Source organism: Nyctereutes procyonoides, unplaced genomic scaffold (assembly GCF_905146905.1).
Source record: "Nyctereutes procyonoides isolate TBG_1078 unplaced genomic scaffold, NYPRO_anot_genome, whole genome shotgun sequence".
In the NCBI taxonomy this organism is placed as follows: Eukaryota; Metazoa; Chordata; class Mammalia; order Carnivora; family Canidae; genus Nyctereutes; species Nyctereutes procyonoides.
The window spans coordinates 36,991,557-37,009,050 of record NW_026575048.1 but is presented as its reverse complement, the minus strand read 5'-3'; the positions used below and the strand labels follow the sequence as shown (position 1 = coordinate 37,009,050).

Here is a 17,494-nt window from a genome sequence, read left to right as displayed (position 1 = left end):
ACCTCAACCTTTTCCACTTATCACTTTGCTAGATGGTGACTCGCTAGTGTTTTTCTTCTTGTCATACTGGGTTCTAGACACAGACAACTACTTCTGTGAACTTCCTCCAGTGCCTGTTAAACCCCAGGAGGAATGGCTAATTCTAGAGCATAGCATCAGCTAACTGCTACTTTCTGCAGCAAGTTCAGACTCTGTCTGGGCAAATCATGCAATATAACACAGGCTCTAAGTGACTGATTTTTCAGGGTAAGCCATAAATAGGCAGAGGCTGGGATCATTCCAACCAGAATTTTATTTCATCTAAAACTCTTTAATTAATCCTTCTTTCAATGACCTAAAGACACAAATTCTCAAAGTACTGATGAGAGATGAAAGAGCTTAGCAAGTATATTCTGTATCCTTCTATAATTGGTCTGAGTTAGAAAGGAAAGCACAAGAAGGCATTTGATGGGGCAATTTCCTACCCGCTAACCTCACTGGGACTTGTTTCAGCTCTGTGAAATGAAAACTCAGTGTGTTTCCTTTTTCCAAGAACATTTGTCACTCCAACAGGTTCACCAGAATTGCAGGAGGTACAAATAAACCATCCAGGATGGGCAGCTGACTCCAATCTGTTCTGGGAGCCCACCTTAGTCCTATAAAAGATGAAGGGCTGACGTGCTGATTCCTTCTGGGCAGCCAGGTTGGTAAGTTTCTTCTTCTACAAGGTAAAAGATTAGACAGTACAATCTCTGAGAGGGAGAAAACCCAGCGTGTGTGCTCTTGGAGCACAGAATCAAATAGTAGGGCAGGAAACTCCTACCCAATGCTTCCAGAAAGGTGAATGTCCCTGTTATATTGACCAAGATAAGAATTTGTAGAAAGTGAGAGGCATTAGGATCTTGGCCCTTCACTTTGGGGTGGCTGAGGGTAAATGAAATTGGGCTAGAATGCTCACCTTCAGCTGAAGAGATGGTTGGCTTTGTCTTTTGTTCTTCTCACAGCAGAGACAAAGCTCTCCTTTACAGACTGCCAAAAGAATTGGACTTCCTTTCTCCTTAGAGGCTGAGCTCAGGGAGGAGGCTAATACAAAGAACATCTCTGGAAAAAGACAATCAGAAACATGATTGATGTCTCCTCCCTGTCGGTCCCCAGAGCAGGGAAGAGACCCTTCTATCTTCTGGGGTTTCAGGCATGACTCTGTGGTGAAAGTCCCCCTCCACTAGTCCAAGCCTCCTCTTCTTCCATTGTCTGGCTGCTTCCTTCTTTCATCACTTCCATAAAGGCTTCCCTCAGATTTGTTCATTGTTACAAACTCTCCATCCAAATCCTAATGGTCCCTGGGGTTCCTCTGCTGTGCTGCCCACTTATCTAACACCTGCAGGAACTGGAGGTGTCCCACAGGCTGAGCTAAGCCCCTTACAGGAAGGTCTTAACCTGGCTGTTAGGACAGAAAACACAACCAAGACTGACAGTCACCTGGGCGTATGTAGGTTTTAAATGGAACTGCTCTGAGGGTGTCGGAGTCCAGGACCAATACTTTGTGATCTTGGTCATGAATGCTGAATTTCTCTGGGTCTGAGACTTTCACTTTTGGGCCTAGATCAATATAATCAGATATCAACACTTCATACTGAGAATGGAAAACTCAGTCCTTTCTAGCTCACATGCAAGTGTCCCAGCCCCAACTCTCCACCTGCCTGTGGCCTCAAACATCACAGCCCACTGAAGATTTCCCCTGCCCCCAGGCTTTCTACCTCGCTCTGGACAAGCAATTCAGCATGCATGCAAGCACATGGGTTATCCATTTTCACAGATGGATCCTATCTAATCTCTGTCACTTACTGCTTTTGGGACCTAGGAAAAGTTACCAAATCTCTCCAAACCCCAATGTCTTCACCCGTGAAACAGGTGTAGCAATAGCACCTACCTGGTATGGGTGTTGGGAAGATTAACATGCTTACTCAAATAAGTAATACTTAGCCACCCTCATCTGTTCACCCAGGGGCCTTACATGAGTGGGTAGAGCTTATGGAAGTGAAGCTTGGGCCTGGCTCCAGGGGACTTCTGGCCAAGTCTGGAATCAGAGACAAAGAGGTTAACACATGCAATTGGGATGTTCTAAGGATTTAACATCAGAGGTCATTGAATGCTTTACTTCTTTTTTTTTAAGATTTTATTTATTTATTCATGATAGACATAGAGAGAGAGAGAGAGAGAGAGACAGAGACAGAGACAGAGACAGAGAGAGGCAGAGACACAGGCAGAGGGAGGAGCAGGCTCCATGCAGGGAGCCCAACATGGGACTCGACCCCAGGTCTCCAGGATCGCGCCCTGGGCCAAAGGCAGGCGCTAAACCGCTGAGCCACCCAGGGATCCCCTTTACTTCTTTTTGTGTGTGTTTTGTGAACACTAAAGCAGAGAGACAATAATAATATTAAAAATAGTTATCATGGTTGGGGCATCTGGATGGCTTATTTGGTTGAGTGTCCTACTCTTGGTTTTGGTGATCTCAGGATCATGAGATCAAGCCCTGCGCTAGGCCCTGTGCTTAGCATGGAGTCTGCTTAAGATTCTCTCCATCTCCTTCTGCCCCACCCCTTCTGTTCCCCTGCTTGTGTTTGTGCCCATGTGCTCTCTCTTGCTCTCTCTTGCTCTCTCTCCATCTCTCTCTCTCTCAAAAAAAAAAAATTTCCATGGCCAAAAATGGTGGAAATGGAGATGAAATAGAACTAACTCAGTTTCTGAATGTGGAAATTGCTAGAGTCCTGACTTATTAAAAATCTATGTATTCATAAAAACAAACACATAGATCAATGGGACAGAATAGAAAACCAAGAAATGGCTGCATGGGTATATGATCAACTAATCTTTGACAAAGCAGGAAAAAATATCCAATGGAAAAGATAATCTCTTCAACAAATGGAAGTGGGAAAACTGGACAGCAACAGGCAGAAGAATGAAACTGGACCACTTTCTTATACTATACACAAAAACAGATTCAAAACGGATGAAAGACTTAAATGTGAGAAAGGAAACCATCAAAATCCTAGAGGAGAATATAGGCAGCAAACTCTTTGACCTCAGCCATAGCAACTTCTTACTAACATGTCACCAGAGGCAAGGGAAACAAAAGCAAAAATGAACCATTAGGACTTTATCAAGACAAAAAGCTTCTGCACAGCAAAGGAAGCCATCAACAAAACTAAAAGGCAGCCTATAGAATGGGAGAAGATATTTGCAAACAATATATCAGATAAAGGGTTAGTATCCAAAATCTACAAAGAACTTACCAAACTCAACACCCAAAAAATAAATAATTCAGCTAAAAAGTGGGCAGAAGACATGAATAGATGGCTAACAGAAACATGAAAAGATGCTCAACATCACTCACCACAAGGGTAATACAAATTAAAACCATGATGAAATACTACCTCATGCCTGTCAGAATGACTAAAATAAACAGCACAAGAAACAACAGATGCTGGCAAGGAGGTAGAGTAAAGCAAACTGGTACAGCCACTCTGGAAAACAGTATAGAGTTTCCTCAAAAAGCTAAAAATAGAACTACCCTATGATCCAGCAATTGCATTACTAAGTATTTATCCAAATGATACAAAAATACTGGTTCAAATGGGCACATGCACCCTGAGGTCTATACCAGCATTACCAACAATAGCCAAATTTTGGAAAGAGCCCAAATGTCCATCAACTAATGAATGGATAAAGAAGATGTGGTATACATACACAATGAAATATTACTCAGCCATCAAAAAGAATGAAATCTTGTCATTTGCAATGATATGGATAAAACTAGAGTGTATTATGCTAAGTGAAATGTCATTCAGAGAAAGGAGAATACCATATGATTTCACTCATATGTGGAATTTAAGAAACAAAACAGATGAACATAGGGGAGGGAAGCTGGGGGGGGAGAGAGGGAAACAAACTGTAGGAGACTCTTAACTATAGAAAAGAAACTGAGGGTTGATGAAGGGAGGTAAGTGGGGGAGGGGCTAGATGGGTGATGGGTATTAAGGAGGCCACTTGTGTGATGAGCACTGGGTGTTATATATAAGTGATGAATCACTAAATTCTATACTTGAAACCAATTTTACTATATATGTTAACTAGAATTTAAATAAAAACTTCAATAAATGGTGCTGGGAAAATTGGACAGCCACATGCAGAAGAATGAAACTAGATCACTCTCTTGCACCATATACAAAGATAAACCCAAAATGGATGAAAGATCTAAATATGAGACCAAGATTCCATCAAAATCCTAGGGGAGAACACAGGCAACACCCTTTTTGAACTTGGCCACAGCAACTTCTTGCAAGACACATACAAGAAGGCAAGAGAAACAAAAGCAAAAATGAATTATTGGGACTTCATCAAGATAAGAACCTTTTGCACAGCAAAAGAAACAGTCAACAAAACTAAAAGACAACCTACAGAATGGGAGAAGATATTTGCAAATGACCTATCAGATAAAGGCCTAGTATCCAAGATCTATAAAGAACTTATTAAACTCAACGCAAAGAAACAAACGATCAAATCATGAAATGGGCAAAAGACATGAACAGAAATCTCACAGAGGAAGACATAGACATGGCCAACATGCACATGAGAAAATGCTCTGCATCACTGGCCATCAGGGAAATACAAATCAAAACCACAATGAGATACCACCTCACAGCAGTGAGAATGGGGAAAATTAACAAGGCAGGAAACAACAAATGTTGGAGAGGATGTGGAGAAAGGGGAACCCTCTTGCACTGTTGGTGGGAATGTGAACTGGTGCAGCCACTCTGGAAAACTGTGTGGAGGTTCCTCAAAGAGTTAAAAATAGACCTGCCCTGCGAGCCAGCAATTGCACTGCTGGGGATTTACCCCAAAGATACAGATGCAGTGAAATGCCGGGACACCTGCACCCCAATGTTTATAGCAGCAATGTCCACAATACCCAAACTGTGGAAGGAGCCTCGGTGTCCATCAAAAGACGAATGGATAAAGAAGATGTGGTCTCTGTATACAATGGAATATTACTCAGTCATTAGAAAGGACAAATACCTACCATTTGCTTCGATGTGGATAGAAGTGGCAGGTATTATGCTAAGTGAAATAAGTCAATTGGAGAAGGATAAACATATGTTCTCATTCATTTGGGGAATATAAAAATAGTGAAAGGGAATAAAGGGGAAAGGAGAGAAAATGAGGGGGAAATATCAGTGAGGGTAACAGAACAAGAGAGACTCCTAACTCTGGGAAACGAACAAGGGGTTGTGGAAAGGGAGGTGGGTGGGGGGTGTTGGTGCCTGGGTGACGGGCACTGAGGGGGACACTTGATGGGATGAGCACTGGGTATTATGCTATATGTTGGCAAATTGAACTCCAATAAAAAAAATTAAATTAAAATTAAAAAAATAAAAATTAAAAATAAATAAAAAATAAATAAAAACTTGAAATTTAAAAAAACCTAAATTATATGTGTTGCAATAATTCAGAGGATTTAGTATACATTGTCTACATTACTCTGAGAATAATCTGGAGGATACTACCTGATAAAACATTAAGTTTGAGAAATGCCCGAATGAAATCTCTGGCCATTATCCAAACAACCCTTGCACATTAAGAGCACATAGTACCGGGCAGCCGGGGTGACTCAGTGGTTTAGCACCGCTTTTGGCCCAGGGCATGATCCTGGAGACTTGCGATGGAGTCCCACATCGGGCTCCCTGCATGGAGCCTGCTTCTTCCTCTGCCTGTGTCTCTGCCTCTCTCTCTCTCTCTGTCTCTCATGAATAAATAAATAAAATCTTAAAAAAAAAAAAGCACATAGCACCAAGGGAAGAAGAAAACCCAAATCCTGTGCTCTAGTATAAAGATTCTATAGTCTTGGCCTTCCTAACTACTTGACTATCTAAAGCAACTCTTCTTCTCACCACTCTGAGCTTGTTTTCCCTGTCTGTCCCTCCAGCTCTGACAGTCTGTGCTTCCAGGAAGTAGGAGGACTGCACGTTGGTGAGAAAGGATGGGGGAAGGTGGAGCTGTCCCAGGCCTGTTTCAGACAGAAATCCTCAGGATTCTGTTGGGAGCCAGCGTAAGGTTCTTCCCCTTCCACACATGTCACCAACAAACAGAGGCAGAATTAGGACATGGCCTCAATGTCACCATTTGGAGTTCTCCAGAGTTGGGAAATTACAGTATCTGGTGCTTGTGCCTTCCTGGTGCATACTTCTGCTGCCTAAGGAACAGAATGTGCTTTACAGCCACCACATGGCCCATATTCCAGGCATAGGGCTGGTTCCAAACCTCTCTGTTGGCAGATCCACATTTGTTACACAAATGTCCTATTTTTAATTTGGGAACTCTGATTGCCATGTGTGAGTTGAAGGCTCAGGGGCTGGGCCTCTGTCAAGTTACAGGCCTCTCCCTTCACACTCCATGCATTAGTCATTTAGGTTAAAAGCCTCCTCTTTTCATCCCCCTTGAGCCAATGCTCAAGTGCCTTCCTCCCTGGGGCACTCAGAAGTCCTGAGCCAGGGTCATTTCCCATCCCAGACTCAGACAATCCCTCCCACCACTTGGCTTTCTCCTCTGCCTGAGCAGGCTGGGAGGAAAAAGGATGCATTTCAAGGATTCAGAGCCATCCAGTTGGTGAATCAAGACTTCAAAGTTCTAGATCTTTGGATCAAGGTGATCTGTGTATCTAACCACCCTATGTACCTGTACACCAGTGGCAAAGTTTCATTTCCCTTCAAGGATTTCTCTTGTCAAATTCATTTACCAGGGAAATTCTCAAAGGTCACTTACCATGCAAGGTCAACGGGGAAGAACAAGTCTGTGCACAGACCTCACAAGGTCTTACTTTAGGAGTTATTTTTTGGCTCTTTATGGATAGTTGCAAGAATCTTACCTTCTGAGCAGCCATGGGGCTCATCTCTTTCCCAGTCTTCAGATTCCATCTTCATTCCTGAGTCCTCCAAAAATGACATTTTTAACGTGATGAAATGACTCAACAGGAGCCTGGGATGAAGGGCAGGACCTAAGTAGACAGGAAGGAGATCAGTCTACTGATCTCTGACCCCAGGAAACCTTGCTGGACTCCCCTAGTGCTGAATGGGTCATCAGCCTTGCTCTCTGCTTAGAAATGTTTTGTGTCCTTGTAGAGCTGGACCATGCCTCTTCTACCACTCCTTTGGTTTTTGCCCCTCCAAAGCAATGTTTTGCAAACTGTAGGTCACAATATCATTTTTACAAATCTTGACACTTTATAAAAATGAAATAGGAATTTCAAAGTGTATTGTGCCAGTCCTAGGGTTGGCAAACTACAGCCCACAGGCCAAATATGTCCCACTGCCTGTTTTTTTTTTTAAATAAAGTTTTATTGGAACATAGCTATGTCCTTTTTTACATATTGTCTGTGGCTGCTTTCTAGCTTCAACAGCAGAACGAGTATTTGAAATGGAGATCTTCTGGTGAGCAAAGCCTAAAATGCTGACTATTCCAATCTTCACAGAAAAAGTTTGCTGACCCTCTGCTGTAGTCTAATCTTTGCAGAGAAAGGCAGTTTCTTTGCAGCCTCTCTTCATGGAAAACTGAGCCTCCAAGTTCGTAGGAGGCTCAACTCCTAACAACACAAGATTTCTTCGCTGGAGGGGATGAGTGTGGCTTGGAGGAGAGAGATTTCTAAACACTCCTCAGTTCATGAAGAACTTTCCCCAACGTTAGTTCAGGACAACACAGTGAGGGAAGTGAGGCAAAAATTAGTATTTCCATTTTACAGATGACCTGAAGGTAAGTGAATTCTCAGAGGTCACAAAACTCTTAAGTTTGCAGAGATGGGCAGTTTATGTGGAAACCCAATCCTTTGAGAAGGACTTAGGAGTGAGACAAAGGGAACTAACTAGTTTTGCAAAAATTAAAAATAGCAAGGAAGAGCTCAAGGGCTTGGCATCAAAGGCAGGGAAGGAGAGGGGTGGATGATCACTGAATGGTTCAAGGAGGGTGAGACACCTGATAGATCTTTAAGGGCATGGACAGCCACTATTTGAGTTTCAGTTGTTACTTGGCTGCAACCCCTAAATCTAGAAGGCAGAGAATTTGGCAGCCACATGATCAGAAAAAGACATATCTAGCAGAAATATAGTTTCTCAAATACATGAAGGCAGTGGTGAGGACAGAATGATGCCCACAGGCTGGAGCACATAGGATATCTCCATGAGCCACTATGGAATTTGCCATAAAAAAATAAATGCAGGTGGTTTCCACAAAGCTCCCTAGAGAAGCAGTACACTCAGCCATCTGAGATAGCTCTTTTTTCACCTAAGAAAACTCAAAATGTAGAGGGTTCCAAAATATTTTTTCTGAAGACCAGTACTTTCTAGATTCTAAAACCAGTCTTGCCTAGAATCTGAAATCAGAGAAGGCTAGCATTATCAGGGTTTCCAGGTTTCCTAAGCTCTCCATTGTCTACCTGGCTCTTCGGTAATGCTCTGCTTATTGGCAGAAGCCCTCCAAGAAGACATCAGGCTGCTCTGGGGGCTGAGAGCAAGGTGTTCTGGCCAGGCATCAGAGATAATATTTAGAAATTCAGGAAATTCATAGAAGGTCATGCTTCTGGGAAAAAAGGTAGGCAGGGCCAGATGCCGTTCTGCTTCCCCATTCATGTCAGTTGGCCTCTTAAGCTGGAGTCAGTACCACTTACCTGAGCCAAGGATCCCCAAGTTCTGGTTCCTGGAGCTCAGCTTGTCTTCTCCCTTTAGGATCTCTGATATGGAGGGGCCAGATCTGGTCCTTATTTTAAAGAATCGGTTTGGGAGTGTATATGCAAATGTAACAGTAACATTCCTTTATCCAGTAATAAACAACATCTTAGATTATCAGTCATACTCATTACCTGCTATGTCCTACACCAAGGAATAAACAAATTCCTGTGGAGTAGTGTCACTCTGCCAAGGACTATGCCACATCCATTCAACACATTTCAAGGCACTTAAGACAGACTGGGTGGTTGCCAGTCTAGTCTGACAGCGAGGGTGTAGGAAAGAAACATGAATGAAAAGAAAGGGGAGACACAGGGTCTGAGCTGGACACTGAGCCTGGGGAGGAGCAGGTGAATCCCTGTTCTTATGCTGGTTCTTTACTCCAGTCTCAGAGTTCAGTTCGGTGGGGACTCACATCCCAGAGGAAAATATCCTCCTTTCATCTCTCCTTAAGGAGCACTCCAGGACATCACTGATACCCCCATCCACCTCTTCTTGGTTCACTCTTCTTCAATGGTGACATGCAACACACCCCCAAGGGACCTTTCTTGATCAAGCTCACCAAGAACTGGCTTCTCCCTATAGCCTGTTGGCTATTTACTTGCTTTACTTCTTTTTTTTTTTTCATTTTGTATTTTGCATTGCATTTGCTCTTGTCATTTGACAAGTACGCTTGTGCTTTCCAATGCTAAAAACAGCTGGTCCATTCAGAGGAAAATCCACATGACCAAGTAAGATCACAGCTGCTGGGGCAGCAGCAGCAGCACAACAGCACAGGAGCAAGAGCAACAGCCACAGCAGTCTACTGCTCACTCTCAGTGTGCCAGGCTGAGCTAAACCCACTGCATTACTTAACTCCCTTAATCCTGTGCTCATCCTGGGTCTGGGTGCTGTCCTCCCAGCTTCCACTGTAAAAGGCAGTGCAGTTTATAAAGGCTATGCAATTTCCCCAAGATCACACACCGAGTTCCAGGCAGCCCAGGTGTTTCTGAGAACATACCAGCTCCATCTTTCAAAGACTAAGACTAGGGTCTTATCTTCAGATCTTTCATGCGCACATCTACATAACAGACAAATATAGGAATGTGTCTTTAAAAATTATTTGGTAACATCATTTCCTATTTACAATGTATCCTGCCTTTTCTATTTTAAAATTTTATTTAAATTCAATTTGCCAACATGTAGTAAAACACCCAGTGCTCTATCCCACCTTTTCTACTTCAGATGGTATCTCTTACTCTCTGTCTCTCTCTCTCTCTTTTTTATTTTATAGGTAGGCTCCATGCCCAATGTAGGGTTTTAACTCATGACCCTGAGATTAAGGGTCACATGCTCTACTGACTGAGCCAGTCAGGTGCCCCAATGTCTCATATATCATTTCATCTCATCAATACTTTTCTATAACATTATTTTTAATTGATAGAAGGTATTTCATTATTGGTCTAAAGATCTGAAAAATGTTATTCACTTGATAGCAGGAATAAAAATCTCTAATTTGTCTGTTAAATGCCTAATAAAGAGAGATCTTTGGAGAATTTTTTGATAAGCCTCTGGGATGGGGATGAGATTTTGAAGGAAAATATGAAATTAAAAAAATGGGAAACCGAACTGAATATAAATTCTGTTGTCCAACAGTCAAAGAATTGGAATGCAATTTTGAAATTGGTTTGATTCCTACATCCTGCATCACCATAGGATGCTAGCACTTCTCATGAGTTGTCCACACATACAGAGCAGGAGGGATAGCACAGTGCATTCTCTACTCTAGAACTAGCCATTCCGGAGAAGCTGCACAGGGCTAGGGGAACAAACCCAGTTGCAGATGCCCACAGGAGATATTCAGTCTGGTGTTCAGAGCACAGTGTCCAAGGGAGCATGGGAATACCCTGTCTCTGCAAGCATTTGGTGAAGGAAGATGGGAGTGAGTCCCACATAGGTAGCACCAAGCCCTAACAGATGGCAGGAGCATAACAATAAGGAATCCAGGTCAGGTGGTAGCCACATATCCGGCTGAGCATCCAGCCAGCATCTGAGAGCCCTATCAGCAAATAGCAGCAGCTTCATCACGGGCATGAGGTTCAGAAGACTGGCAACTTTTAAGAAACCACAGTGTTAAGCAGTGAGTAGGACAGAATCCAGAACAGAATGCAGAGTAAGAAAGTAGAGGAAATTATGTAATTTCATGTTTGCTGTAAGAAATTTTTGGAAGTCAGTAAAGGGATGGTTGCAATCCCTTTTATTAGTGTTGCTATTAACTAACTAACATCTCCTGACTACCAATTTGCTCATTTCAACCTTACATTTTCCCACCAATGTCTGTATGTAAATGTTTGATATATATTGATATATATTCGGCAGATGTTATGTATAGTATAATACACCTGACCATGAGCAAGAAGAAAGATGTATTAATTCTATTGAGCAGATGTTCTCTATCCTCAGCGGGTTTTTTGTCATCTTTTTTTTAATTGAGTCTTTTTAAAATTTATTTATTCATGAGAGACACAGAGACACAGTCAGAGGAAGAAGCAGGCTCCATGCAGAAGCCCGATGTGGAACTCGATCCCGGGACTCCAGGATCACGACCTGAGCCAAAGGCAGACGCTTAACCGCTGAGCCACCCAGGCATCCCACTTTTTGTCATCTTGTTCTATCAATTATGTAAGAGGTATATTAAGATCTCCTACTATGCCACAGACATATTATTTTGGTCTCTATTTTGGCATTATATATTCTGAAGCCATGTTAATTAGGTGCATATAAACTTCTATTTTTTATATCTCTCTGGTGATCTGAGATTTTTATACCTAAGGACAGACCCTCTTTATCTCTTAGAATGTTTATTGTCTCAAAGTTTACTTTGTCAGATATAGATGGCTTCTTTGAATTAGTATTTATGTGGCACATCTTTTCCCGTCCTTTTCCTTTCCACCTCCTCCACCCTTATGTTTTAGATGAATCTCTTGCAAACAGCATGTAATTGGATTCTGTTTGCATTGTGTAACCAGGCTTATCATATAAACCACTTATGTCAACTCTAAAACATCCTGGATCATTTGCCACATCAATATTTTATAGATCAATAAAGATAAACACCACCAATTAAACCATGACATGGCATCTCAACAATGGCACTATGAAGTGTATAAATTGATCACACCTGCTTCTCCTTGCATCAAAGTTTTTTTCTTCAATTCCAAAGGATTTGGCAATTTCTCCTGTTTTATACTGCACATATCTCAGAAACAGACCTTCATCCAAAAAAAAGGAATTGCTTCACTAATATTACCTCTTTTCCTACTACTCGGTTTCATGCAAGTCAGAGGGCATCTTTTGGAACATTTTCAACAGAAATTAAACTCAATACATGTAATAATAATGATCCACAAAACTCAACTGATGACAAACAAAGGGGGGTCTGACACAGTAGAGCTCATGTGATGCCATAGTCTACCACATGCTTCCCAATTTCAGAAATGTAAATATATGAGTAAATATGTGTCTTAAGATCAATGAAACAGAGCATTTGGGTTTAAAAACCTACCACTGGGGCACCTGAGTGGCTCAGTCAGTTAAGGATCTGTCTTATGGGCCCAGCTTAGGTTAGGGTTCCTAGGGTCCTGGGATCAAGCCTCACATCAGGCTCCCTGCCCAGCAGGAAGCCCACTTCTCCCTCTACCTGTTGCTCCCCCTGCTTCTGCTCTCTCGCTCTCTTTTTCTCTCTGTGTCAAATAAATAAATAAATAAAATCTTTAAAATAAATAATAATTTTTAAACCCTACCAATGTTATGGTGCTTTATATTCATTACTCCTATTCTGTTTCTTCTCTCTCTTCTTGCTTTCTTTTGATTTGAATATTTTTCGTCATTCCATTTCTCTCCCTCACTAGTTTGAAATTTATATACTTATTTTCTATTCTTTTAGTGCTTATCCTAGAAATAACCCCATATATCCTTAAATTATAAAAGACTAATTCTAATGAATAACATTATCTTCCCCTCAGACAATCCAAGGATGACAAAATTCCATTTCCCTCAACTTCATCCAATGTATATGCTTCCACTGTCATATATTTTAATTTCATATACTTTCAAAACTATATGATAATACTATTATTTTACTGCATGAATGTTAACTTACTTTTGCCCATATATTTAGTATCTTCTTTGTGCTTTATTTCTTCTTAAATCTATACCTTCTATCTGGGATCATTTTCCTTTTACCTGAAGTATGTTATTTTAGGCTACACTGTCTAATATGGTAGCCACCAGTCACATGGGACAATTTAAATGTAAAGTAAGTAAAATTGAATAAAATTTAAAATTCAGTTCCGTGGTCTCATTAGAGACACATTTCAAGTGCTCATTAGCCACAAGTGTCTAATGGCTACTGCAACAGCAAATATAGAGAACATTGTCATCATCTTCAAAAGTTCTATTGGATAGTGCTTACCTAAAGTTTCCTTTCCTACAGATCTTATGGTAGTAAACACCCTCTGTTTTTGTTTAGCTGAAAATATTCTCATTTTACTTTCATCCTTGAATTCCTAAGTTCATCATTACCAGAAGAGAAGCTCCGGTGTGTACTTAGCCTGTATTGAGATATTTCTAAGGTCTCACTGTCCTACCATTCGCCTCAAGGAACATTCAGTCTCTGCCAAAAGGCAATCTTAAAAACTCATGTGGAGCTTGGATTTTTTTTTCCAGAGAACAGTCTTATCCATGGGGTCAGAAATAAGTAAAAGGCCACTGCTGTAGCTGGGAATAAAGAAGGAACTGAGTGGGATTGTCTGGGTGAGACTGAAAAGGCAATCATCACTAATTACATTTTTTCTGTCAGAAAATGCATCTTACATCCCAAACTCACTCACATATGAGTATTGGAAGCTTCAGGGAGTCTGTGGCCACTGTCCTCCAAGAAACTGTTAAAATGTCTAATTATATAACAGCAGGAAAGCACGAAATACATACGACTTGTTAAAATAGCAAACATTAAAAATGTGTGCTCAAAAAATTTAAGTTTGGGTGACTATGATTTAAAAACTACACATCTTGGGATGCCTTGGTAGCTCAGTTGTTGAACATCTGCCTTTGGCTTAGGGTGTGATCCTGGGGTCCTGGGATTGAGTCCCGCATTGGGCTCTCTGCAGGGAGCCTGCTTCTCCCTCTGCTTATGTCTCTGCTTCTCTCTGTAAGTCTCTCATGAATAAATAAATAAAATCTTAAAAAAAAACCCTACACATATTTTCTATTTGGGGGGGGGTTAAAATATAGAATTAAATACAAAATGAAATTTACTGAATGTAAATTTTAAATATAAAATTGTTTAAATTAATTTAACTTATTTTATCTATTCAGCAGACTGTAACAAAGGAATCCAAATGTACTAAAAAGGTATGAAATAACCTCACTGCAGGGAGTGAGGGAGAAAGGTGCTGACCTAAAGTAACTTTGGAATTGAGTGGAGCCCATAAGCCCAAAGGCAAAGGAACTGTACATACGCCTGCTGCATGCAGTTGGTCAAGTTTCCCATGAAGTGTTGAGTACAAGTGAACAACTTTGAAACCATTATACATGGGTACTGGCACTTAACGATTAAGCAAATGAATAGTGGATGGTACCAGCCAGGTTTCTTACTGTTACAGTGAAAGTTTACAGACAAGCATGTTACCCATGCTTCAACCCAAGGTTGAAGTGGTCCATGTGGTAATGAATTAGAATTAGAGATATCAGCACAAACTCAGGTTTGGCTTGATATAGTACAGAGAGCTACATATAGAAATATTTATAAATATGTATATATGCCTCGGTTGGTATACACATGTATATTTCCTTGATTGGTCAGCTGGGAGAGCTTAGAAGCAGTGATACCCAGTACAACAAGCATATTTAGTGCCCAGCTGATAGTTTTTAGTACTATTTTCTAATAAAAAGAATCAAGGCTCCTTGGGAAAAATGTCTGAAATTCTATGACTGGGTCAGGAAATGTACAGGATGAGCCTGGAGCACTCTGTAGTGACAGAAAGTAAAAAAGGCAGGGGGTCAGTAATTGGGTATGTCAAAGGGATCCCAGAGTCAACTGAAAGGGTTCCCAGTGGCCAAAGGTGGAACAATTTGAGCAACAAAACAAATAACATTGCATTGGATTATAACTCAAAGTATAAAATAAATATCCATGAGTCCATACTAATATAAATAAATGATCCAAAAATAAATGAGGGAGAAGAGACAAAACTCTGCACAGGAAATCCAAATAATTTATGCATAGACTTCCTCCCGCAAAGAAGTGGAGCATAACTCCTCACATCTTAGATGTGGGCTGACCCATATTGACCCCTTTCAAAAAGTACAGTGTTAAAGGCGGGGGGGGGGGTGAGTAATGTAACAGCAGAGTAATCTGGAAAACACTTCCTCAGTCAGCTGATCAATGGTTGGAATAAACATTGACAAGTCATGTTGATAACATGTAATTTTGATATGATGTTATGAGACTGGTACTTTACCTCAATGATCTTCCTCCCATAAACCTGTAACTCCAGTTTAATCATAAGAAAAATATGAGGCAAACACCAATTGAGAGAAAATCTACAAAATACTCAAACTGTCAAAGTCTTTTAAACAAGAAAGTCTGAGAAACTGTCACAATCAGAAGGGACCTAAGAGATGGCATGACTAACTGTAATGTGGATGAGATCCTAGAACAGAAAAAGGACTTTAGATAAAAACTACCTAAATCCAACACTCGTAAAACAATCAATGTGATTCATCATATCAGCAAGAGAAAAACCAAGAACCATATGATCCTCTCATTAGAGGCAGAGAAAGCATTTGACAAAATACAGCATCCATTCCTGATCAAAACTCTTCAGAGTGTAGGGATAGAGGGAATATTCCTCAACATCTTAAAAGCCATCTACGAAAAGCCCACAGCAAATATCATTCTCAATGGGGAAGCACTAGGAGCCTTTCCCCTAAGACAGGAACCAGACAGGGATGTCCACTCTCACCACTGCTATTCAACATAGTATTGGAAGTCCTAGCCTCAGCAATCAGACAACAAAAAGACATTAAAGGCATTCAAATTGGCAAAGAAGAAGTCAAACTCTCCCTCTTCGCTGATGACATGATACTCTACATAGAAAACCCAAAAGCCTCCACCCCAAGATTGCTAGAACTCATACAGCAATTTGGTAGCGTGGCAGGATACAAAATCAATGCCCAGAAATCAGTGGCATTTCTATACACTAACAATGAGACTGAAGAAAGAGAAATTAAGGAGTCAATCCCATTTACAATTGCACCCAAAAGCATAAGATACCTAGGAATAAACCTAAAGAGGTAAAGGATCTATACCCTAAAAACTATAGAACACTTCTGAAAGAAATTGAGGAAGACACAAAGAGATGGAAAAATATTCCATGCTCATGGATTGGCAGAATTAATATTGTGAAAATGTCAATGTTACCCAGGGCAATTTACACGTTTAATGCAATCCCTATCAAAATCCCATGGAGGGATCCCTGGGTGGCGCAGCGGTTTGGCGCCTGCCTTTGGCCCAGGGCACGATCCTGGAGACCCGCGATCGAATCCCACGTTGGGCTCCCGGTGCATGGAGCCTGCTTCTCCCTCTGCCTGTGTCTCTGCCTCTCTCTCTTTCTCTCTCTGTGACTATCATAAATAAATAAAAAAAATTTAAAAAAAATCCCATGGACTTTCGTCAGAGAGTTGGAACAAATCATCTAAATATTTGTGTGGAATCAGAAAAGACCCCGAATAGCCAGGGGAATTTTTAAAAAGAAAACCATATCTGGGGGCATCACAATGCCAGATTTCAGGTTGTACTACAAAACTGTGGTCATCAAGACAGTGTAGTACTGGCACAAAAACAGACACATAGATCAATGGAACAGAATAGAGAACCCAGAAGTGAACCCTGAACTTTATGGTCAACTAATATTCGATAAAGGAGGAAAGACTATCCATTGGAAGAAAGACAGTCTCTTCAATAAATGGTGCTGGGAAAATTGGACATCCACATGCAGAAGAATGAAACTAGACCACTCTCTTGCACCATACACAAAGATAAACTCAAAATGGATGAAAGATCTAAATGTGAGACAAGATTCCATCAAAATCCTAGAGGAGAACACAGGCAACACCCTTTTTGAACTCAGCCACAGTAACTTCTTGCAAGATACATCCACGAAGGCAAAAGAAACAAAAGCCAAAATGAACAATTTTACATTTGCTTATTAATTAATAATTAATTAATATTTTTGGACATATTTGTGTGGGTCTATTTCTGAGTTCTCTGTTATGTTCCATTTAATAAATACTTAATTAATTATTAATTAATTTTGGGAATTCATCAAGATAAGAAGCTTTTGCACAGCAAAGGATACAGTCAACAAAACTAAAAGACAACCTACAGAATGGGAGAAGATATTTGCAAATGACATATCAGATAAAGGTCTAGTTTCCAAGATCTATAAAGAACTTCTTAAACTCAACACCAAAGAAACAAACACTCCAATCATGAAATGGGCAAAAGACATGAACAGAAATCTCACAGAGGAAGACATAGACATGGCCAACATGCACATGAGAAAATGCTCTGCATCACTTGCCATCAGGGAAATACAAATCAAAACCACAATGAGATACCACCTCACACCAGTGAGAATGGGGAAAATTAACAAGGCAGGAAACAACAAATGTTGGAGAGGATGCGGAGAAAACGGAAC

At 40.8% G+C, this 17,494-nt stretch overlaps 1 protein-coding gene across 1 annotated transcript; it reads right to left on the bottom strand.

Annotated features, from left to right (window-relative positions):
- Positions 1-274: 274 nt before the first annotated feature.
- On the bottom strand, positions 275-8,777 carry IL37 (interleukin 37). The gene is made up of 6 exons (XM_055327520.1): positions 8,693-8,777; positions 6,902-7,030; positions 1,994-2,056; positions 1,459-1,578; positions 938-1,080; positions 275-700 (listed from the first exon to the last, which is right to left on the bottom strand). Exons 2-6 carry the CDS (start codon positions 6,978-6,980, stop codon positions 461-463), a joined length of 645 nt encoding a protein of 214 aa, XP_055183495.1. The 5' UTR covers positions 6,981-7,030; positions 8,693-8,777; the 3' UTR covers positions 275-460.
- Between the last annotated feature and the right edge of the window lie 8,717 nt (positions 8,778-17,494).

Excerpts from the sequence above, each read along its gene's own strand:
- IL37 (XM_055327520.1), bottom strand. The coding sequence starts at position 6,980 with ATGTCATTTTTGGAGGACTCAGGAATGAAGATGGAATCTGAAGACTGG. Across the intron at positions 1,579-1,993 it reads CATAAGCTCTACCCACTCAT|GCCCAAAAGTGAAAGTCTCA; the intron begins GTAAGGCCCCTG and ends ATATTGATCTAG. Across the intron at positions 1,081-1,458 it reads TAAAACCTACATACGCCCAG|AGATGTTCTTTGTATTAGCC; the intron begins GTGACTGTCAGT and ends GTCTTTTTCCAG.